Below are 25,395 nucleotides of genomic sequence, written 5' to 3' on the forward strand. Positions count from 1 at the left end.
CCCAAAACATGAACTCTCCTGTTCCTCTAGCTCCACAATGTATTGACCACATATTAAATATAAAGTGTCTTTGTAATAACCCAGACATTTTGAAGTGAGCTATGAAAAATGCAAACAGTATTGTGTTTCTTTCCTGAGGAATAGAATTCAGAAACAAATAAGTTAGATTAGACGTCTAACAGTCCTTGGTTAGACCAAAGTTGGAGGCTTGTTAATGTAGACCTAAAGATGACATTTCCACTAGAGAGAATCCAAAATAGTGCCCATAAACACTAGGTAGTTACTAAAACACAAGGAATTCAGGAGAAACTTGCTTACCCTCAGAGTGAACAAACCCACCCAAAAATCATAGGGCATGTCCCTTGATTTTTTTTAAAGAAATCACTCCAAAGTTTGGCAGTGGCAGTCGCAGTCCTTTAGCTTTTAATTATGGGAGACTTTTCATCAAAAAAATGTCATATAAACTCTCTTTCTTTATCTCTTTTATTTGTCCATCTTTATTATTATTTTCATGATTGGTAATCAAATTAATCACATGTACATTTGCTGGCTCAAACTTACAGCATCAGTTGGGATTCTTCAATGTGATTAGGAGGAGGTAAAACATTGTGTGAAAAGATCCTGTACTGCTTTAGGTAGCATTAGAGCACAAACAAAACTTGACTGCCAAAGAAGGTGCATTTATTTGTTATGCAGCCAAACACAAGGGGTATTAACCTCAAAATCCTTCCAATGCAAGATAACAAGGTATAGAGCTGGATGAACACAGCAGGCCAGTCAGCATCAGATGATCAAGAAAGCTGATGTTTCGGGGCTGATCCCTTAACTTGGCTCACTTGGATGCTGTGAGAACAGCAGAATAATAACAGCTTTCAGTACAAAGTAACCATAAGGCCATAAGAGATGTGATCAGAAGTAGGCCTTCCAGCCCATCGAGTCTGGTCTGCCATTCAACAAGATCATGACTGATCTGAAATTTCAAGTGGTCATCCAAAAATTTTCTAAAAGTTGTAGGATTTCCAGCCTCCACTACCTTCCCAGACAGTGCATTCCAGAGTCCTACCATCCTCTGGCCGAAAACGGTTTTCTCCGATCCCATCTGAATCTCCTGCCACTTTCCCTGAAACTATGCCCCCTCATGATTGATCCAATCTATGGGAACAGTTGCTCCTCTCACTCTTAAACACATTATAATCTTATACATCTTAATCATGTTCTCCTACCACCATCACACCCCACCCCCACCCCACAAAAGAGCTGCACATGGCTCTCCAGCTGTGGACTAACAAATGATCTGTCCAACTATTCCATCCTTGCTCTTATACTCTGCCACTGCTGATGAAACAAAGTGTCCCATTTGCTTTCTTAAATATCCTATTCACATGCTTTGACAACTTCAGGGATCTGAATAATTACCCTAAAATCCCCCTGTTCCTGAGCTACCCAGTGTCTTGTCATTCATTAAATACGCCCTCATCTTGTTTCTTCTTCCAAAGTATATCACTTTGCAATTATCAGCGTTAAAGACTACCTACCATTTCTCAGCCCATCTGAACAACCCCTCTATATCTTCCTGTAATCAACAACCATTTTCTTCATTACTGAACACTGTGCTTAACATTCCCTCCACGTTTTCATTTCTGTATATAACAAACAATGAGGGTCCCAGTACTGAAGCGTACAGGCATCAAGGAACGATTACATGAACGAGAAAGAAAGGACCAAGTATGCACCTTGGGGTGATTTTCTGCAGATTGACTGTGCAGATAGTCAAGAGCCATCACCAGAGGTGCACTACAGAGGGTGAGAGGAAGAAGGCTTTGACGGAAATGGGGTGGTCAAACTTGTCAAAGGCTGCAGGGAGATTGAAGAGGCCACCGAATGAATACATTACTGTCAATCCCAGGCACACAGTCATCTGTGATCATGCTTTGGGTTGTTACAATAGTTTTGGAGACAAATAACTTTAGAAACTTTTACAGTATGTTGATGCATGTGCTGATTTTAAAACTTGCTCAACAGGGCAACTCTCAATAGCCTGCGATAGTTTACAGGGGAAGCATAGGTCATATTAACATTAACTTACAACTTAAAAGTTGTCCAACATGGTGGAGTTGATTTTTTATTTATTGGATTTTTGATCTTAACTAATGATCAGACAGTAACTCAATCTCAGCATCAATTAGTTCCCTGTTATTAGTGGCACTTACATTAACATTTTTTAAGAACAATGTCATGCCTAATTGCATTTACAACAGCATTTTAAATTCAATTTTCAGATATGGAAAGAACCTGCATTAATGTGGAAGACCTGTTCAGCACATAGCTTGAAATGTTACACCATCCGCATTCATTCCTAAGCTGTGTTGAAACAGCCACAAAGTGTTTTAATAAACTGTCACAGATTAAAAACTGCAACACACAGACACACACACTATATAGCCCAAAGATGGTTGCTATAATCATGTGACTGGACTTAACAGTAACCTTCCAGAAGTGAGCAGAATAATTAATACCTCATGTTTCCTGACTGGAATGCTCACTGTGTTTATAAACTGCCACAAAGAGATTGACTGTCTCTAAAAAAGCAACCTTCATAACAGAACTGTAAGTTACCTCGACACTGAAGAATGCATTCATGACTTTCCAGTTAACCAACTCTCTGTGGCTCATCTCAGAGGTTATCTGCTATGCAATCTAAGACCACCACCTAGGGTCTTTCTGCCAAAGTAGGAGTAGAGTCAATTCAGTTGTCAGACCCTCTTGGTGCCTAAAAATGAAATGAACATAAATAGTTTCCTGCATAAGCAGAAAATGCCTTTTCTTTTGCAATTGTAGAGAAGGTCTAAGAAATGTCAAAACTCCATTGTTTTATACTTTCGCTGTAAAGACTGTACAGAACTGATTTAGAAGCTTTGTATGTACTTACAGATGATTTTATGAATAAAGTATATTTTTCAAATAAAAATCTGCAATGCAATCTCAATGGTGACTGTTCCAAATCCCACACCCCACACCCAAAACAAGGCTTTGTCATATGATTCCCTCAACGTTGAACCCATATACCTTTTCATGAGATAATTTTAAAATGAAGTCACCACAGTCACAAAGGACCACAGGGCTGTTCTCTCAATACAGAATGACAACTGGTGGCGAGTTCAACCTGAAGGTCACCATATCTCAGGCGAAGCGTGGGGTTGAGACCACATAACATTCATAGTAACCTCAGCTGGTGCAGAAATTGAATCCACGCTGTTGGTTATCACTGCATCATGAACCAGCTGCCCAGGCAAATCAGCTAACCTTTGGTTGTTTTGGACTTAGTGTCACAAATTAAGTAAACTCTATTTCTTTTGATTCGAATCTCTCTTTATGTTTACAAGTGTACCTGTATTGTGAGGAAATCAATGTGCATTGTATCTAGTTCTTTGTTAAAGTTTTGAAGCAGGCTTCCTGTGCCTGTATAAATTTCAGTTTATCTCTTTACAGAACTTAAACTAAAGCTAATCACACTCCCTACTGGCTGCTGAAGGAAGTTCAATTGCAAGACTGTCAAGGATTTTTGGAATAGTGATTAGATAAACCTCATTTAATTGTAAATGGCCAGAAGACGTGCTTCAAGTCCCTCCTAGACCACGTTATTAATTTTTTAAAAACCCACCTTCTCCTGTTATAAATTCTACAATCAGCAGTTTAACCTCTAAACCTTCGCCATAACATCTCACTTCTGTACAAGATTCCAAGAAAACATGCATTATACTGCATTTCAAACTAAAGATTATTTTAAATAGAATTTAAAATATGCCTGTCTTTAAGAATTAGAAATATACTTGGAAAGAAACTTTCTTTTAAAGCAGAAATAACAAGAATACTGAGGAGATTTAAGAGACAAGTTAAAATGGGACTTTTTAAATTCATTTTGTAGGATGTGTGTATCGTTGGCTGGCCAGCATTTCTTGCCTATCCTTAGTTGCCCTCGAGAAGGTGGTGGTGAGCTGCCTTCTTGAACTGCTGCAATCCTCCTGCTGTGGGCTGACCCACAATGCTATTGGGGAGGGAATTCCAGCATTTTGGCCCAACAATAGTGAAGGAGCAGTGATATGTTTCCAAGTCAGGATGCTGAGTGACTTGGAGGGAAACCTGGAGGTGATGGTGTTCCAATATATCTGCTGCCCATGTCCTTCTAGATGGAAGTGGTTGTGGATTTGGAAGGTGCTGTCGGAGGATCTTTGGTGAATTTCTGCCGTGCACCTTGTAAATCGGACACATTGCTAAATGTTAGTGGCGGAGGGAGTAAATGCTTGTAGATGTAGTGCCACTCAAGCAGACTGCTTTGTCCTATATGGTGTCAAGCTTCGTGAGAGATTGGGGCTGCACTCACCCAGGCAAGTGGGGAGTATTCCACCATAAACCTGACTTGTGCCGTGTAGATGGTGGACAGGCTTTGAGGAATCAGGTGGTGAGTTACTCGCCACAGTATTCCCAGATTCCGGCCCGTTTTTGTAAATACTCTGTTAATGTGGTGAGTCCAGTTGAGTTTCTGGTCAATGGTAACCCCCCCCAGGATGTTGATAGCGAGGGATTTAGTGATGGTAACACCATTGAATGTCAAGGGGCAGTGGTTAGATTGTCTCTTATTGGTGATGGTCATATCCTGACATTCGTGTGACACAAATATCACTTGTCAGCCCAAGCCTGGATATTGTCCAGACCTTGTTGCACGTGAACAGGGACTGCTTCAGTATCGGTGGAGTCACAACTGTGCTGAACATTGCACAGTGAACATCCCCACTTCTGACTTCATGATAGAGGGAAGGCCATTGATGAAGCAGCTGAAGATGATTGGGCCTAGGACACTACCTTGAGGAACACCTGCAGAGATGTCCTAGAGCAGAGATGATTGACCTCCCACAACCATCTTCCTATGTGTCAGGTAGACTCTAAACACAACGTTTGCCCCCGATACCCATTTATTCGAGTTTTGCAAGAGCTCAAGATCAAGGGCGGCCACTCTCACCTCTGGAATTCAGTTCTTTTGTCCATGCTTGAACAAAGGCTGTAAATGAGATCAGGAGATGAGTGGCCCTTGCGAAACCCAAACTGGGCATCACTGCACAGGTGCTGCTTGATAGCACTGTTGATGACACCTTCCATCACTTTACTGATGATTGAGGGGAGACTGACGGGGCGGTAATTGGCTAGTGTGGATTTGTCCTGCTTTGTGTGTACAGGACATACTTGGGCAATTTTCCACATTGTCAGGTAGATACCACTGTCATGACTGTACTGGAACAGCCTGCCTAGGGAAGTAGCAAGTTCTGGAGCACAAGTTGTTAGTACTATTGCCGGAATGTTGTCAGGGCCCATAGCCTTTGCAGTATCCAATGTCTCCAACCGTTTCTTGATATCACGTGGAGTGAATGGAATTGGCTAAGGCTGGTATCTGTAATGCTGGGGACCACAGGAGGAGGCAGAGGTGGATCATCCACTCAGTGCTTTTGGCTGAAGATTGTTGCAAATACTTCAGCCTTATCTTTTACACTGATGTGCTGGGCTCTTCCATCATTGAGGATGGGAGCCTCCCCCTCCAATGAACTGTTTAATTGTGCAACACCATTCATGACTAGATGTGGCAGGACTAAGGAGCTTAGATCGGATTTGTTGGTTGTAGGATCACTTAGCTGTCTATCACTTGCTGTTTGGTGTGCAAGTAGTCCTGTTTGGTGACTTCACCAGGTTGATTCCGCATCTTCAGGTATGCCTGGTGCTGCTCCTGGCATGCCCTCCTGCACTGTCCATTGAACCAGGGTTGGCGGTAATGATTCAGTGGGGGATATGCTAGGCCATGAGGTTACAGATTGTGCTGGATTCCAATTCTGCTGCTGTTGATGGCCCATAGCGCCTCGTGGATGCCCATCTTGAGTTGCTAAATCCGTGCAAAGTCTGTCCCATTTAGCATGGCGAGAGCACCACACAACAAAATGGAGGCAGTTCTCAACGTGAAGGTGGGATTTCATCTCCACAAGGGCTGTGCGATGATCTCTCTTACCAATACTGTCATGGACAGATGCAACTGCAGCTGGCAGATTAGTACAGATGAGGTCAAATATGTTTTTCCCTCTTGTTAGTTCCCTCACCACCTGCCACAGACCTGGCTTAGCAGTTATGTCCTATAGGACCCGATCAGCTCGATCAGTTGTCCTGCTGCTAAGCCACTCTTGGAGGTGGACATTGAAGTCCCTCATCCAGAGTACATTTTGTGCCCTTGCCATCCTCAATGCTTCCTCCAAGTCTTGTCAACATTGAGGAGTACTGATTCATCAGCTGAGGGAGGATGGTATGTGGTAACCAGCAGGAGGTTTCCTTGCCCATGTTTAACTTGAAATCATTAGACGTCGTGGGGTCCGGAGTCAATGTTGAGGACTCCTAGAGCAACTACCTCCCAACTGTTTAGCACTGTGCCACCCCCTTTGCTGGGTCTGGCCTGCTAGTGAGACAGGACACATCCAGGGATGGTGATGGTGGTGTCTGGGACATTGTTTGCAAGGTTTGATTCCATGAGTATGACTCTGTCAGGTTGTTGCTTGATTTCAAATGAATCCACAATACTAATAAAATCAGTCATAGATTTTATAAAGGGTAATTTCACTAAACAACACTGGACAATTTTTCAAGTGAAACATGTTTAAGATGAATCACAATCTGCTTTTTATTGATAAACCATAGCTTCTGTATTCAAGATGTGCTGTTGTCGCTCATGCTTGTTTATTATGATATGTTAATTTTATTTTTGAAATTCAAAAGTTAATAAAACCATTTATTGGAAAAAATGGTCGGTACAAAATAATAAAACACCTAACTGACCACTGGAATTGAATGACATCAGTACAACACTGGCTGCATTCATCTCTAAGAGATTTCAGTCTGTAACATTAGTTGCTTGGAAATGTAGTCAGCAGTGAGGTTTAAAAAAGACCTCAAGAAGACAGAGACTGGTGACTAGACGTATAGAAAGTTAAATTCAAACACAAATGTACAAAGTGATGCATTTAAGCAGCAATGCAAATTAAATAGCACAACTTTGAAAGGGAACGATAGAAGAGAGAGCTATATGTTATTGCACTTTGGCCACCTAAGAATGGGCAATAAATGCTGACCAGCCAGCGATTCCCACATCTACAAGCGGGAAGAAAAATCTCTTGCAACTCTAATTGGTAAGGTTAGATTTGGCCTACTTTCAATGGACGAGACATATCTTGGCAATTTTCCACTTTGATAAATGCCAGAGTTTAGCTTCACTGAAAGTTTGGCTATGGGTGCAGCTTATTCTGTATCACAAGCATTCAGTACATTTACCACAATATTGTAGTACAATGTTGTACCACATTTGCAGTATCCAGTTTTTTTTTCAACCACTGAGTGAATCAAATTGACTAAATGCTGACATCTGTGGAGGACCACAGGAAGATGTTGTGATGATTTATCCAAATCAGTACTTCTGGCTGAAGATGGTCACAAATACTTCAGCCTTATCTTTTGCATTGATGTGGTGAGCTCCCCAGTCATTTGGCATGTGGATGCTTGTACAGCCTCTTCCTCCAGTTAGTTATTTAGTTATTGATCAATCACTGGTTTTAGGGTCAGTTAGTTCTGTCTGTGGCATGCTACCTCCATTGTTTGTCTTGAATTGTACTGTCACTAGATTGACATCTCATTATTGGTTACACCTAGTGCTGTTCCAAGTATATCCTCCTGCAAACTTCAGTCAACCAACTTAATGGCAGTGGTGGAGTGGACAGTGTGTCAGGCCGTGTGATTATACATCATTGCTAAATTCAATGCTGCTGTTTGAAGTCTGTCCCATTTAACACAGCATTGTATAACACAACTCAATGGAAAGGATCTTCACTCTGCATATGGAGCTTTGTCGCATCAATACTATTATTATGGAAATATGTATCTGGGACAGGTAAGTCAGCAATGATGAGATAAAGAGATGTGGAGCTGAATAAACACAGCAGGCCAAGCAGCATCATAGGAGCAGGAAGGCTGACGTATCAGGCCTAAACCCTTCTTCAGAAATGCATTTCTGATGAAAGGTCTTGGCCTGAAACATCAGCCTTCCTGCTCCTATGATGCTGCTTGGCCTGCTGTGTTTATCCAGCTCTACACCTTGTTATCTTGGATTCTCCAGCATCTGCAGTTGCTAGTATCAAAGATGAGATGAAGTATGTTTCTCGCTCACATTCCCATTATCTAATGCAGACCCAATCTAGCTCTGATGTCCTTTATGATTCGGACAGCTCAGTCATTAGTGGCGTTACCGAACCACTCTTGGCCAAAGTACATTCAGTGCCGTTGTCACTCTTGATGTTTCTTCTAACTGGTGTTCAACATGGAGAAGTACAGATTCACCAGCTGAGGGGCAGCAAGTAGTAATCAGAAGGAAGTTTTCTTGACCGTTCATTCTTGCTAAACCAATGCTATGAGACTTCACGAAGTCTAGAGGTGATGCTAAGGACCCACTGGGTGACCCCATCCTGCCAACATACCACTGTGCTGCTATCTGGTGATGGCTGTTTCCAGGATACATCATACCTTATAGACAAGGTCATCTTTTGTTTGTCACATCTATACAACAGATCTCCTATTTTTGCACAAACCACACTTGATGACTTTGCAGGACTGCTAGGACTGGGTTTGGCACATCCGCTGCCTAAATTGATGTCACATGGCCTGTATAATTTCAATCTTTTGTTTAGACATCATAGCAGTTTGATACTGCCGTGACTTGCTAGAACATTTCAGAGGGCAGTTAAGAGTCAACCAAATTGCTGAGAGTCTGGATGTAGATATTTGGTCATATATAGACCAGAAGGGGGATTAGCTAACTAGGTGGGACTTTACAACAATTTGACAATGGTTTCATGCTCATCAATTTTCAGATGTATTCATTGAGTGATGACTCCACCAGCTGCTAGGATGGGATTTGAACCCATCTCCATGCAGCATTAGTACGGGCTTTCCAGATCACTAGTACAGTGACGTTACTACTATGCCACTACCTCCCTATACAAACACAAAAGCTTTTCACTTTTTATCATGATTAATATTATGGTCATTAAATGTCTTCACAAACATAAAAAGAACAGAGCTAGGGATCTTGACCAAAAAAAAGTCATGACACGACAGCTATCACTTTTCTGTTCTCAATTTTACACCTGTTGTGAATCTGGATAACTCCAGGAAATTTACATATGCAGCTCTTATACATGAACAAAAACTGACCAAATAAGGAGCTGAAATCCATTCAAGTGCAGGGATGAACAGTAACTGCTTGCATTCGATATAATAAAAACATTCAATGTGCCTCAATTGAGAAACATCAAACAAAATTTGACACCAAACTGCATGAAAAAATTATAGAGCTGACCTAAACAACAAGTGCAACACGTTTACTCAGTAGTTAGCACAGCCAACTCTCACCACCAGGAACCCAAGTTCAATTCCAGCCTTGGGTGACTGTGTGGAGTTTAGGCACATTCTCCCTGTGTCCCTGTGAGCTTCTGCTCTGGTTTCTTCCCACAACCAAAAGTTCTGCAAGTTAGGTGGACTAGCCACGTTAAATTGCCCTGGTAGTATCCAGGAATGTGCAGACTCGCCAGTTTAGCCATGGTAAATGTAAGGTTGCATGGATAGGGTGGGATACTCATTGGAGGGTCACAGTGCAGACTCGATGGACCAAATGGCCCCTTGCCACACTGTACAGGCTCTATGATTCTATGACTATCGAAAAAAATATGTTGAGGTTTACAGTTATTACACGTGAAACATACTTGCACCAGAATTTCATAGCTGGACATTTCCCTTATGCCACAATTGTGTTTATTTCTGGACACGAATACAGAGGAAATTCTATCTTTTCATATCAAAATTCAATCTGAAGTAGAGAAGCACAATGTTACTTTCAGCTGAGTTGCAACAATGGCTGTTGGTAAAAGCTTCAGTGCTAAAAATAAATTTAAAAACTGCATGCATAATTCAGGAGTAAATTAAACTAACTGCATCCATCAGCCTCTTTTACATCATGTTAGCTTTTCTCTACCAACTTTGGCATCTAACTAAATAAAAAAGGAACACTTGAAGAAGCTACAAATCACTGGCCCCTAATTTGCACTGCTGCCCAGGACAAATTTAATTTGTTTCACCACTCCGAAAATAAATGATCCATTAAACATGCCACATTATGGAACCCAATGATATTTTTCAAGGTGGCAACACATAAGTAATGTTAAATGTGAAATGCTACTTAGAACTGATTTTCTAAAACAATTTTATTACTACATTTTCCTCAATCTCACATTATTCATTCGAATACCAAAGTAATTGTTTGAAGAGGAATACAAATCTCAATACATAGTGAAGCATTCTAGCATTCGTTTAAATGCAAAACATAATTGCATGAATGAAATAGTCAGTAATTATAATTATTGACATTCAGAACAAAGAAGTTTGCTAGCCAAACTCATTGAATTCCAGCAGCTCCAGATAACACATTTTTAAATTCTGCAACTGGTATTTCTAGAAACGACTTTCAACACAATTGCTAAGCTCCATACAAAAAAAACATTGATATACAATCCTATTGCACAATGAGAAATTTTAAAACATTGCAATATAGTAAAAAATAAATTGGTTACTCAACTGTGGGAAGTCAAATACGTTAGGTAAAGATTTCAAAATTATTTAGCAGGACCTTTGATTTGATACAATCTGAAAAATCAGAATTCTTTTCATTGCTTATAGTTCTACAAGTTTTGAAGTGATCACACCAAGATTAGAGAGTTAATAATTTTTAAGTAGTACTTACACCAAAAGTATCTCTGCGAATTCCTTTATGGTTTCTCAACCAAGATCGGCTGAGCTCATTCAACTCCAGGATTGGCTGCACTTTTAATCTCACAGTATCTCCAGATTGACGAATCATCTCAACTATTTCATCACGTGATCTATTTTCAACATTCTTACTGTTAATTTCCACCAGTCTATCTCCTGGCATCAGACCCAATGCCAGATCTTTGGTACCAGCTCCAGGTTCTGCAAAATGAACCATTCGACGGTACACTTGCCCATCAGGTCCTCTGTCCAGCATAGTTGTTCTTCGCAAAGAGAATCCAAAGTCTCCTGTATTTCTTCTCTGTAATACAAGCTCTCTAGGTTCTGTAGGTAAAGGCGGTACCACCGGAGGAAGCCGTAAATCAGCAGGAAAACTTTTATTCACAATTTCCGGAATCAGAGAATTAGGACTTGCCGTTGACAATGTATTTGATGTATTTTTTGGCATTTCCTCTAAGTACTCCAATAGTAAATCTTCATTTCTCATTTCAACTTGTGGTGAAGGAGTTGCAGAATTTTCTGATGGAGTTGACACTTCGGATATCTCTTCTCGACTCTTTTGTGAAAAAGAGAACCTCTTCACTAACTGGACCGAATTCTGTTTGGCAAGAGAACCAAACAAAGCTGCTCTCTGAAGTACGGATCCCTTCAAACTACTTTCATCAATTTTGAGGTCATCACTGGAACTGGCAGTACTCAACTGCTCAGAATCAAAAATCATGCTTCCTCTATTACTAACAGTGTCTGAATCAATATCTGTAAGATTGAGATCTGAACTACTAGCTACTTTTATTGGAATAGGAGCTGAAATTTCCAGTTTAGACTTTGATTCCCGCTTCGAAGAACGATTCAAATTAAAAAGCCCTCGACGAAGACCAACTTCTTCAAGGCTTTTCAATTCTGCTATAGACATTTTTTCCCGTTTTTCCTTCTTTTCTTTTTTTTCCTTCTTATCTTTGTCTTTTTTTATTAAATTAAACATTTTTAACGTTTAATATTGTGTGCAAATAATTAAATTAAAAACTAAGTAAAGACAGAATCTTTTAATGGTCCAGCTGCAATCACAGACAAGTCACTTTTCTTCTTAAACTGGTATGACCAAATGTAATCTGTGTCTGAAATAAAAGCAAAATTATAATTACAATAGAAACAAGTACAACAGTAAACTATTCAGTATTTTACTAAAACTATATTCAAGTTAGTATTTCTTATTTGAAATACCTTACAATTATTCACATCAGCTTAATTACAAATAACATCATAACACAACCCAAAAAATTAACATATATCTAAATACACAATTATCTTTTCAAAGTATCGACATTTCAAATAGCAATAATTTGCTAGTCTTGTTAATCAATACAGAAGTCAGTCATGCAGGACAGTAAGGTCTCAAATCCAAAGTCTAAATAACCTCAGCCAGATTACTGGTGGAAGTGCTATAATTGGCAGGTGTTTGCACGCAAGGGGAAAAGCTGTAATCAAGTTTCCCTCAATCATCCACAGCAAAATTATGGTGAAAAAAATTGCATATGGAGATTATGAGTTAGCAGTGATTCTCATCTGGCTGCCATATTCCCCAACAGGTGAATTTACCAACCATGTTCATAAATGGATTTAATCACAAGCTTTCTAGTAATAGGTACTAGCACTTGTCCAACCATAAACAAAAATAATAAAAAAGACATTGTCTGACCAGCCTCCCACACTTCTTTTAAAGGAACTGACAATCCTCGTGAATTGTAGCAAGTGTTGATGTCATTCAAACTGAATTCCAAAATGCATTTGATAATTAAAATGCATAAACTGTGGAGATTCAGAGTGACCAAAAAAAAACTGACAGAAAGTTGAAAAATGAACATGCAGATGGAAAGCGTGTAGTAAGGGAAACAGAAAAGCCGGGAAGGTGCCTCAGGATTCAGTGCTGGGTACACTGCTGTTTCTAAATTACATATAATCTGAATTCAAAAACTCAACATTAGGTGTGAAATTACTCAACACTAAAAGGCACAATAATGGAGGTGACTCTGAACTTAGAAGTTGTTGGGAAAAAGTATGCAAATAACAAGAACATTTGCAGATTAAATTTAATGAAAACAGGTGTTAAGTGCTGCACATGGAAAGAAAAACAATTAAATACAAAACAGAATGGAACATGTTGAAAATAGCCAGTGAACCTATGTGATACTTCAAACAAACCAATAAACTAACAATATCCAAACATTGCAGAACAGCATTCAAAGTCCACAGAATGTTAAACTCCATAGTAAAATCAAAAAAACAGGCAGTGATCAAACTTTGCATTTCATCCTTTTTGGTTGCAAACAAACTAAACTGACCCCCCAAGTGTCGTGACAGCAATTCAATAATGAGTAATGACTAAAGAAATTGGGGTGATTCGTCCTAGAAAGGCATTTTTAGAGAAATGGGGTAATAGACATAGATACAACTGTTTAAAAGGCAAAAAGAAAGCAAAATTAATCGGCAATATAATTCAATAAGGTAAACCAAGCAGTTATAATCAATGATAATAGGAACTGTAGATGCTGGAGAATCCGAGATAACAAGGAGTTGAGCTGGATGACCACAGCAGGCCAAGCAGCATCTTCGGTGCAGGAAGGCTGACATTTCAGGCCTAGGCCCTTCATCAGAAAAATACACATTAATTCTATTGATAAGAAGATAAATTTAGGATAGATACCAGAACACACACTTCATGCAAGAGTGACAACTGTGAATAATAGGAAAAATTATGAAGTTATTGAAGTAGTAATTATATATGGAATACATTAAAACCTTTCTGGATGAATGTACTAAATTGACAAATAGTCTTCCTCATCCATAATTTGAGATATTCTTAGTCAACAATCTTCAAACCAAAAGGATGAGAGACAGATATATTAGGAAGAAAATGGGCTCTACAATTCTTTTGAAAATTGGAATATGCACATTTTAAGATGTTTGTGTCAATTTTACTTATTTTTACTATTTACAACAAATGCTGAATGCAATGTCTTCGTAAAAGGACTCACAAATAAATAGCAATTTTGATACAGGTAATTGTAAAGACAAAATAACAGTATATTAATGATGAATTGTTCACTTCAAGGCTTGGAAGCTGCTCAGCTAGTATCCCTAATTACAAGAACACAGTACAATAGAACTAACAAGTTTATACATGGTTCTTTGTTCATTTTTTAAAAAAAGCTATAATGATGGCAAAGTTCATCACCAGTGTTCCCTTATTCTGATGCACAATATTTGACCATAGTGTCCAGGGATGTGCAGGCTAGGGGGTTTAGCCATGGGGAACGCAAGGTCATAGGGATACGGGATTGTTCTGGGTGGAATGCTCTTTGGTGGGTCAGTTTGGACATGGGCTTCCACACTGTAGGGATTCTATGATCTATGATTGAAATGGTTCTTCCCCCACCAAACTGGCAGTAATCTTTTTTGGTACATTTTCTGATTATGTTTCAATAACAGTAATTGACAACCTTCACAATAGAATTTTAGAACTAAATCAAGACTGGTGACTATAGCAGGGTGTAATTCTTGCTACTTCAATGCTTCACAAAAATACAAACTTCCTAAATTTCATATGTAGAGAATGCAAATGGAAGTGATATATAGACACATAGAAACTAGGTGCAGAAGTAGAGCATTTGACACTTCTAGTCTGTTCCACCTTTCAACAGGATCATGGATTATTCTATTTCAATGCCGTAATTCCACTTTCTCCCCCATATTCCTTGATGCTTTTAAAATCTTTTTAAAAATGTTTTTGAATATATTTGGTGACTTGACTTCCATTACCCTGTGATGCAGAATCCCACAGGTTTACTACCCTTTAACAGAAGACTTCTCCTAAATGGTCTACCCCATATCCAGAAAATTTTTTCCCCAATTTCCCCAACCAGGGAAAACATCTTTCCTGTATCTTGTCTGAAACCTGTTAGAATTATATGCATTTCAGTCAGATCCTCCCATATCCTTCTAAAACCAGTGAATACAGGCAGAGTTGAACCAACCTCTCCTCTTCTGATAGTCCAAACATCTCTGGTATCAAGTGAACCTCCACTCCCCTCCCTCTATGGCAAGTATAGCTTTTCTTACATAGGGAGACTAAAACTGCACACAATTTTCCAGGAATGGTCTCACCAAGGCCCTGTACAATTGCAGAAAGACACTCCTATTTCTGAACTCAAATTCTCTTGCAATAAAAACCAATAAACAATCAGCCTTTCTAATTTTTGCTGCATGTGCCTAATTTCTTTGATCAATATACAAAGGACACCCAGATCCTTTTGTACATCCACTCTTCCCAATATAATACCATTTAAATATTTCTTTTCTTTTCTGTTTTTCACACTTAAGGGTATAACTTCATTTTTAGCCATACTGCTCAGCATCTGCTACATGCTTGCGTACTCACCCTGTTTGTCTAAATCACTTTACATTCACCTCACAACTCCATCCATTCTCTGTCATCAGCAAACTTGAAACTGTTAATTCAGTTACCTCATCCTGGATATTAGCTATATGGATATATTATATAAGGCCCAAGTACTGACTATTACAGTAGCCCACTATTCACTGCTTGCCAATCAGAAAAAAATACCACTGTTTCTATTAACCAATTCTTGATCCATGCCAATAATATGTTACTCCCTATACAACGTGCATCAAATTTTCCCACTAACCTCTTCTGAGGAGCCGTACCAAAAATCTTCTGAAAATGTAAATATACCACATCTACTGGTTGCCCATTATCTATTCTACTAGTTGCAACCTCAAAAAACTTGAAAAGATTTGTTAAGCATGATTTGTCTGCCCTAAACACGTTGGCTTTGTCCAAACTTAATGATCTTGAAATACTCTTTTTTAAAAATAATAAACACAAGCATTTCCCCCCTCTACTGATGACAGGCTAACTGCTCTGTAATTCTGTGCTTTCTCTCCCTCCCTTTTATTTTAAAAGATAATAGGGTGGCATTTGTCATTCTCCAATCTTTAATATAATCTATAGAACTTTGGAAGATTACCAACAATGCATTAAATATTTCCAGGGCCACCTCCTTTATAACGCTTTGATGTACATTCAGAACCTCATGACTTGTCAACCTTTAACCCATTAATTTCCCCAGTACCATTCTCGTACTAATACTAATTTCCTTAAATTCCATCATCTCACTAGACCCTTAGTTCTCTGACATTTCTGGGACATTATTTGTAGCCTCTTTTGTAAAGACAGAACAAAAGTAAATGTTCAAATCTTTAACTTTTCATATCCCATCATAATTTCCCAGCTTCTAGCTTTAAGGGATCTACATTTGCTTTTACTAATCTTTTTCTTTTCACATATTTATGGAAGCTATTATGGTCAGTGTGACATTCCCTGGAATTTCACCCAGTGTATTTTCACCCTCTTGTCCAGGCCCTTGCCTCTTTTGCATAATTCTAAAATGCTCCCAATCCTCATGCTTGTTTCTATTTCTCGTAATTTTGAAAATCTCTTCTTTGAATCTAAATCCTTTTGTCGGCCACGGTTGAGCTACCTTGCCTCTCTCATTTTCATGTCAGACAATAGTTGTGATTCATGTGCAAGATATTTACATATAAACTATTGTCTATGTACTGTGACAAAACTGTCACTTTGAAAAGATTATTTTGTCTTGGGTTTTTTTGAAGAGACGTTGTAAAGGCAGAGGTATAGAACTGGCTACTGAAAACAGCTGAAGTAAATAAGTTAGGAGGTCTTTAGGTTTTTTTTTAAAACTGCGGTAACAACAGACGAGGAGAGGCCAGCTCTCTCAGACTAAACTTTCTCGTTACTTTTAGCTTGAGCAGTCAGAAGCTGTTTGGGATCCCAGGACAGGTGGAAGCTTCAGCAAATGATTCTTAGCTGCCACTTTCTCTGAAATCTCTCAATACAGTTTCTTCCTGGATTGGAGGGCTGCATGTAAGAATCAGTGTCTGAATTTATTTTTTTTTGTCAAGGGGTATGCTTAAGGTATGTTACTATATTCGAACAGTTAATTAGTAATAGGTACTGTATATAATCTTCAGTTACATTTTTCAATAGTTAAGCTATTCTGAATTCCCATTTTTTTGGTTTGTATTTTAACTATAGCATTTAAATAAGTTGTGTTTTGCTTAATTAGTTTGACATGTTGCATCACATCCGGGAAATGCACTTCACACCTACCCTTAAAATTAGAAAAAAAAAATCAGGGCCTAGGTTATCTCCTTAAAATATTTTGCATGGGGTCTGAACGGGCCACAACACTTCCATCAATCACTTTAGTGAGGTTCCCTGATCCATCCTTACCAACTCATGCCTCATACCCTCACAGCTCCCTCTATTTTGATTCTGGACCCTTGTCTCAGATTCAGCTACTTCATTTTCCATCTCAGTGAATGTCATATAACGATCACTCAAGATAGCATAACATACGCATTCCTGGAATTCCTCCTTCACAATAGTATTTCTAGCTTGATTTGTCTAATTTAAATTTAAATTAAAGCCACTCATGATTACAGATGAACTCTTATTGCACACAACTCTGATTTATTGTTTAATACCTTATCTTGCATCTCCACTATTACTGCGGGGGGACTTTAGACAATCCCCAGCAACATTTTCTGTCCCCGTGTTTCTTATCTCTACCAACGCATATTTCACATCATGATTTTCCAAGCCAACAGTAGTCTTTAATGCATTATTTTACTAATTTATTAACCACACTACTGCACCTCTTTTCCCTTCTTCTGTCCTTCCAAAGGAATGAATACCCTTGAATGGCGAGTTCCCATCCTTGGTAACCTTGCAGCCTCATCTCCATAATCACAGCCACATCATGACGAGTATTTGCACTGATAATTGATCTACCTCATTACGAATGCTCCGCCCATTAAGAATTAAAGCTTTTAGACCTGACTTGTTAGTCATCTGAGCTTTCCTTTGCATTATGGTCCCACATGCTTTCTGCCCTCAATTTTTCTGCCTTAGCTTTCTGTCTCTTGTTTCTATCCTTGTTGCTCCATCCTCGGTCTCCCTGCTCAGGTTGACTTCCCCTTCCCCATCTTTAAAGAATATTAATTATGCTCTGATCTTATTTTGCTTCAAACATTCCCATCGCAATGCAAAGTTCTTGCCTTTAGTCTTTGGAGACCTTACTTTAATTCTTAACTTTAGATCCTTCATGTTACTTTTATGAGCTTTTATATTAGCCCCAACTTTCGGTTATATCCAAGTACAGCTGTTTGTTCTAAAAAGAAAGGAACAACGTGCATTCCAGCCTCAAAAAAAGATTGTTTTAGCTGTGTAGGGTACCACAGCTGGTATAGGAGGAAGATTGTCTTTAGTCTAAGAAGCACATGGACAAAGGAAAGACTGATCAAAATAGGCTTTACAGCTGGTTGCAAACTTGAGAAATTCTTTAACTAACTAGCACACCTGAAGGTGGACACCAAAATTTACTCATCAGTGAAGCAGGGATATGGGAACCCACTGTAAGCTGAGAACTAGAGACTGTTCACTATCAGAACTGTAATTTCATAAAGCATGAAACATCTCTTAACTATAACGGGGAATGATCTTCTTTGTAGTTTAAAGCCTAATTTGCCAACCAAAGCAAAAAAGTGTGCTTGCTCAATACCGTTTTTTCTTTTAAAATTTGTTTGTGGGATATGGATGTTGCTGGTTGGTCAGTACTTATTGTCTGTCCCAGTTGCCCTTGAGAAGGTTGTGGCGAGCTGCCTTCTTGAACCACTGCAGTCCACCTGGTCCAGGTATTAGTCACTTGATACAGTGAAAAGTTTTAAAAACAGGATATCTTGCTATGTCCACCTGTCAACCTCTAATTCAGAGTTTGAATCTTTCGTAAATGTTTTCTGTCTCAGATCAGAACAAAATTAGATTTGATACAATTGCACAGTCAATATCAGTGTTCTGATATTAGTTAAAAATTGACCTCCAAGTTTCCTATTTTCTAAGACATAAATGTTTAAAAAGTAGGTAACTTGTATACAATAAGCTGACTGAGACATCAGAAATCACCACTGCAAGTAAATTAATTTTGGTCAGTAGTTGGGTGATAAGATGTGGGATATTCAGTACATCAATGCTGCTTCATTATTCAATTGGTTCATAGCTGATCTGGTCAACTTCAAATCCATTTTCCTACCTTCTCCCCAGTTCTCTTACTGATTTAAAAAAAAAATTCTGTCTCAGCTTTGACTATAGTTAATGGTGGGGTCCTGGGGAGTGGTGCCAAACAAACAGACCTTGGGGTGCAGGTGCATAGTTGAGTCGCAGGTAGACAGGGTGGTGAAGGCAGCATATGACACACTTGCCTTCATTGGTCACTACATTGAGTATAGGAGTTAGGATGTCATGCTGCACCTGTACAAGATGTTAGTGAAGTGACTGTAGAATACGGCATTCAATTCCGGTCTTCCTGCAATAGGAATGATGTTGAGAAATGTGAAAGGTCTCAAAATGTTTAAGGACGCCCTTGGGATTGGAAGGTGTCAGCTGCAGGGAGAGGTTGAGTGAACTGGACTGAGAGGTGACATTATAGAGTTTTATAAAATCTTGAAGGGCATGAACGGCATGAATAGCCAAAGTCGTTTTCCTACAGCTGGGGAGTCCAAAACTAGCAGGTGTAGCTTTAAGATAAGAGGGATATAAGGAGCAACTATTTCACAAAGAGCGTGGTGCTTGTATGGAACAAACTGCCAGAAGAGATGGTGGAGGTGGGTACAATTACAACATTTTAAAGGTAGCTATATGGGTACATGAATAGGAAGGGCTTACAGGGATATGGGACATATGCTGAAAATTGAGAATTTAATCAATTTAGGGTACCTGTCAGCATGGATGAATTGGGGCGAAGAGTCTGTTTCCATGTTCTACGACTCTATGACCCAGCCTCCTTGGCTTAAAAATAACCCACAGATTTCCAGCCCTCAGAAGAAATTCCTCCTTATCTCTGCCTTAAATGGGAATGTATTGTGATCATATCCACTGAAATAGCTCAGTTGTGAAAGAATTAAAGATCCCTAGTTCAGTTCCGGGTTTTGGCAGTGAATTCATTTTGGAAGTCCACCACAGTTGTATAATAACATCTTTGAATAGGTCAATTAGAAAATCTCTCCCCAACAAGGGAAACAATCTTTCCACATCAAACTTGTTAAGTTCTCTAAGAATCATACAGGTTTCAAAAAGGTCACTTTTTTTATTCCAAATAGCACAGGCTGTATTCACTCAACCTCTCCTCATAAGACAGTCCTTCCATACTTGCTATCAACTTAGAAAATCTCCTTTGGAATGTGTCTAATGCCAATGTATCCTTCCTTAGATAAAGGGGCCCAAAACTGTTCACAGTCATCTCTGATGTAGTCTGATAGCCGTATACAGCTTTAAACAAAACCTTGTAACTTCTAGATACCATTCCCTCTGAAATAAAGGTCAATATTCAATGGACAAGAACTCCATAATCCTGCTGTAGTCTTTCTCCATTCAAATAACATCCAGCTCCTCTATTCTTTCTGTCAAAATGCAAAACCTCACACCTCATATTTGAATGGCCTAGTTTTTGCCCATTCTCTTAATCTGTCCACATCCCTCTGCAGATTCTTTGTATCATCTTCACCACTTGTCTTTCCACGTCTTTTTGTATCATCCATAAACTTGACTATAATACACTGACTTTCCTCATCCAAGTGATTAATATATGTTGTAAATAATTATAGCCTCAGCATTAATCCCTGTGATGCACCATTAATTACAGGTTGCCAGCATGAAAATTGCCTCCTTATCCCAATTCTGTTTCCTATACTGCCACCAACACTGTGGCCTCTTAAGTGGCGAATATGTAACCATCTGAAAATTCAAATATATTACATCAACTACTTCACCTTTATCTGTCTTGTTATTGCCTCAAAGGATTCTACTAAATTTTTCAGGCTTGATTTCCACCTCATGTAGCCATCATATTGCGCATTTCTTTGCTGTTGTATCTTTTGCAAAAGATGCTGACATTTTCATCAATAAAAGACAGTAAGCTAACTTGCATATAGATTCTTTCCATTTTGATTGTTTGGTCATGTCAAGTTGAAACTCTAATAACATTTTTATCCAAGGAAGTATCTTAATGGTAATGTATATTTTAAAAACATGATCTGAAGCAAAAATAATTATTTAATCTTCTCACTCTCAGCAGATCCTCACCAAAGTTTTGCATAGACAAAGGCAACAATGGTGACCAGTGTGGTCTCGACTTCATTCCAGAGGTTCTCTTTTATTATTGAAAAACCCAAGTTTTAAGTTATTAATCTTAAAATTAAAGCCATAGTTTTATATTTTTAATTAAAATATGTTCAAAATGAACAAAATGTTAAAAAATTGGAACAAAATACTACTAACATGACTACATTTAAAATATATTTATACTGGTTCTAAAAGGCAGCAAATTTCACCCTGCTAATTCAATAGGCTACATAACTAAGTTCAAGTTTTAGGACAATTTGGAAGATATACAGATCCTCAATAATTTTAAAACTACATCATGCTATGCTCCATTTTAAATTGTGAAGGCCTCTGTGATCTTCACAACTCTCTCCAAGTTTTTATTGTGGCTCTTCTAAAATTCAAATTTTTTTAAACTTAATGTTCCCAAGCATGGTACACTGGTGCACTTAATCATTTGCTTCTTCCAATCCAAGCTTGATTCTGCTAGTTAAAACTAAGAGTGCATATACCAAAGAGAAGTTATCCCTTTTTTCCACAAGTAGTACACAAAACCGGTGTTTAAATCAAACACAGGTATATTTCACTATTTATAATGCATTAATATTTGAGCAGTGTGCTGCATCAGCACTACATTTCTAAAAGTTGGCTGTAAAGGTATAAGTTTTGTCACTGCACTACACTGTAATATAATAGTACCTGAAAAAGGGAGCACTGAAAATTCCTAAATATTTTGTTACAGACATATCAATTCATATCTCTAGTTCAATTAAAAAGCTACTTTGTGAAGTGTTTATGTTGCTAATGTTTGTGTAAATCAGCAAAAGCAAGTTGTGCATCCATTCACAAATTTGAGTGATGTAGTAGACAAGAAAACATCATTGTTTTATTCAAAAATCAGTACTCAAGTGAGATATTCTGTAGGAGGAGGTAAATGTCATCAACATAAAAATACAGTATGCACATTATACCAGTTTAAGGCTTAACTGAAAATTATTTGGCCTTTATTAGGTGATTATGAAGAAAAATATACTCTCATCTTTAACAATAAGATTAAAAATATTACATCCATGTGTATTAGAGAATTTTGCTGTGAGGAAAACAATAGAACATTTACTTGTGGAAATAAATAATAAAACTGAATCACAAAACTGTTATGTTTGTAGTAATTATAACTGTTGACTTTTTTTAAAAAAGTAAACAGTACCAAAGTATGCAACTAAATATCAAATTAGTTTGTTACTATACATCTTGTTGCAACTGACAGCAATACTATTTCAGTGCTTTGGGCATTACTAGACAGTGCTTTACATCAACATATAAGCTTTATTGTGAACAAAAATTCATTATGCAGGATTAGCTTTTCTTTTGCGAGTTAACAGCTACTGCGGCTATGTTTACTATAAATAAATTCAAAACAATAATAATTCTCGCTTTCTGGCAAAACAAACAGAACACTCCTCAGTAAATTGACAAAATCGATTTAACTGTTGTTCATCTATCGATTTAACTCGTATTCACCTCGAATGTACTGAGAAAAATTATTAAACACGATGTAAATAAATTGAAGGGGTGAATCCATAATTGCCCATGTTTTCCACAGAACTGCAACCGGTATTCTCAGGCAAAGGGAGACTTAACAACATATCCTTCGGAGATGGTAGTCAAATTGCTTTTTTGTGTGACTTCTGATTTAAAGGCGATCTTGGCATTGCTTGAACACAAATAAATCATCAATATGTCAAACTTGCCACGAATTGTTGCAATAACTTTCAGTTTTGACGTTTTGTTTCAAATCAGTGGCTTTTGTTCGAGACATTAGTCCCTTGAAGTGCACGGTATTGTGCCTTTAAAGGTTAAGTCCGCCTTGTACCTTTTTCACCTTGTGAAATACCCCACTCCCAGACAGAAAAAAAGCCGTAGGTACAGTGGTGAGCTTGGCCTATAATCGAAATCAGTAACAAAACAGACATGCTTCACAAACAATGGGAAAAGATGAAGACAACAAAAAGAATACTGTCAAATTTGTCGAACCAGGCGGCTTTCAATTCCCCTTGGAGACCTCAGCTTTCAGCAGTACCTTGTCCCTCCCCGAGCCCCCCAAAACCCCCGCCCTTTGATTTTGGTGGAGCATCCTGGAAACGTTTGGCGATTCGCTTCCTGAAAACGCAACCCTCCTTCCTTCCATCCAGACACACACAAAAAAAACCAACATGCAAAAGAAAAGCCCCACAATATCACTCAGGAATGTGTTCCTGATGGGCCGGACACACTCGGAATTAAACCGCCCCCGTAAATAAAATAGGAACAGGTAAGGGTAGGTGAATGACGCTGAACGAAAGCAATAGGCAACAGAGACTCACCGAAGAGAGCACGAGCGTGCATTATTTGCGGGTATCGCCGCCACCGCTCGACAGCCGTTGACAGCACGAGCCTCCCTCTCGCTCGACCCACCGCCAGCCGGCGCGCGCCTCCGAGACGGTTAAAATGACGCTGCGTGCGCGTGCTCGGGCCGCCGTCACACCGTCACTGCGCAGCTGCAGGTTTCACGTGCCCGTTCGCATAGCCCGCATCACCTGGCTCGTGCCGCCGATGATGGGTTCCGACCTTTGTCCGAGTTACAGATGCTTTCCTCTTTGCCCTACCTCGGTGGAACCGTGAGATCATTTTTTGTTTTAAAGGAAAACACCGAAACTGGAATTGCAGAAATTTTTGAATCGCCGGTTTAAAAAAAATCGGTCGCGAGCGAAGTATGGAAAATAAGGAATGTTGAGACAGAGAAAGATAGGTAGAGAGGGATAGAGATGATTAAAGGTATAGAGCTTGATTAAAATGGAGAGAGGCAGAAAGAATTGTCTAGCAATGCCAGCAGATTTGTCAACAGCGTAAATATTTGTCCAAAAAATGCCTTCGTCAAAAAAAAGCAAAGCGGTTTTTGAGCCAAATGGAGATGGTTGCTTTCCGCCCTGACTTTAAAACTCTCATTTCCCAAATGGATATCGATTCCTTCAAGGATTGTGTGGTTAAGACAGAACTCAATACAGAGAAAATACATTCCAATTCCAGCCTGGCACCGCCTGGCTTAAAGTTATTGGCATCCTTCCAATGACACTAGGGAATTCACTGTTGAGTAATATCTGGCAGGGGTTTCAGAGATAAGCTGTGAAATGATGACAAAATCTGGGTCAATTCCCTTTATATTTGGATTTCTTTTGTTTTGCGTCACTGTGTTTTCAACAGGTTCCGCTTATTCTAAATTATGCCAAAGCTATACGATATGTTTGGTACGAACACTGCAGCGAGACCAAATTGTGCAGATGATTTCTCATTGAAATGGATTTTATGTTATTTTCATTGCTCCTCCCCTTTCAACAAAGTTTTCAGTAGTGCTGAGATAACTGTCAGGTAGGGGCAGACAAACTCCTGGACGATTCCCATCGTCATCTGCCGTGCCATTTGTTTTAATTACATGCAGCGGGTTTATAATAAATGAAAGTGTTCAAATCAAATGAAATAAAAGCTTATCTTTAAAAAAATCTGCTGCTGTTCCCCTGGGCTGCTCGCAATAGCGTTAAGGGGCGTAAAACCTATGCCAAAGCGGGTGCGTAGAAAAGACGATTTGTCTTTTTGTTTTGGTATTCAGAACTTCTAATCGCTCAATTTTTGGATCGTGGTAAGCAGAAGGAGCTATTCACCAGGCGTCATCGCAAAGGAATTTCAGGTACATGGCCAACCGGAAGAAAAGATTGCATCTTGCGATTGAAGCCAGGTTAAACCAGTCAGAAGAATGCTGAATCCCAAGATTTGCATTTAGATGCGCAATAGCTAGGCCAAGTTTGATGTTCAAAAAACTTAATTGGAGTCTAAATTGGAACCATTAGTGTACAATGATTGTATTGTTAATGTATTTGCTCCATAACAGTGAATTAAGAAAAATAAACGAAGATCCTATTTTGTTTTACCCTCAGTACTTCCAGCTGAGATAGCAGCTGTTCCAAGCTTTGTTTTTGAGTCAGTCTCCAACAGCGCAGGGTAACTTGTCCTCTGAGACTTTTTCGTCCTCACTGTGTGGAAAACATCTATGCTGCATTCTTCTAGATGCAAACAGCATAGATTAAGAACTCATTAATGTGGAATCATAGGTACAAATGCAGATCTAACCACTGTTTAGCACAACTGATTGTATAGACTGACTTAGATCTTTATTTCGCAATAGTTGTGAAACTAGGCTAATAGTCACACAG

General features: G+C 38.9%; 1 protein-coding gene across 9 annotated transcripts in view; it reads right to left on the bottom strand.

The window, feature by feature from the left end:
- myo18ab (myosin XVIIIA b) overlaps positions 1 to 23,623 on the bottom strand; it is a 300,129-nt gene extending 276,506 nt beyond the window's left edge. For all 9 annotated transcript variants that reach the window (XM_059655209.1, XM_059655208.1, XM_059655207.1 and 6 more), the window contains exons 1-2: positions 23,515 to 23,623; positions 10,871 to 12,011 (exon numbers count right to left, since the gene is read on the bottom strand). In XM_059655209.1, the coding sequence (XP_059511192.1) occupies positions 10,871 to 11,878 (1,008 nt within the window). In that variant the 5' untranslated portion in view covers positions 11,879 to 12,011; positions 23,515 to 23,623. The remainder of the gene's footprint in view (positions 1 to 10,870; positions 12,012 to 23,514) is intronic.
- Positions 23,624 to 25,395: the final 1,772 nt, after the last annotated feature.

Source organism: Stegostoma tigrinum, chromosome 27 (genome assembly GCF_030684315.1).
Source record: "Stegostoma tigrinum isolate sSteTig4 chromosome 27, sSteTig4.hap1, whole genome shotgun sequence".
NCBI lineage: Eukaryota > Metazoa > Chordata > Chondrichthyes > Orectolobiformes > Stegostomatidae > Stegostoma > Stegostoma tigrinum.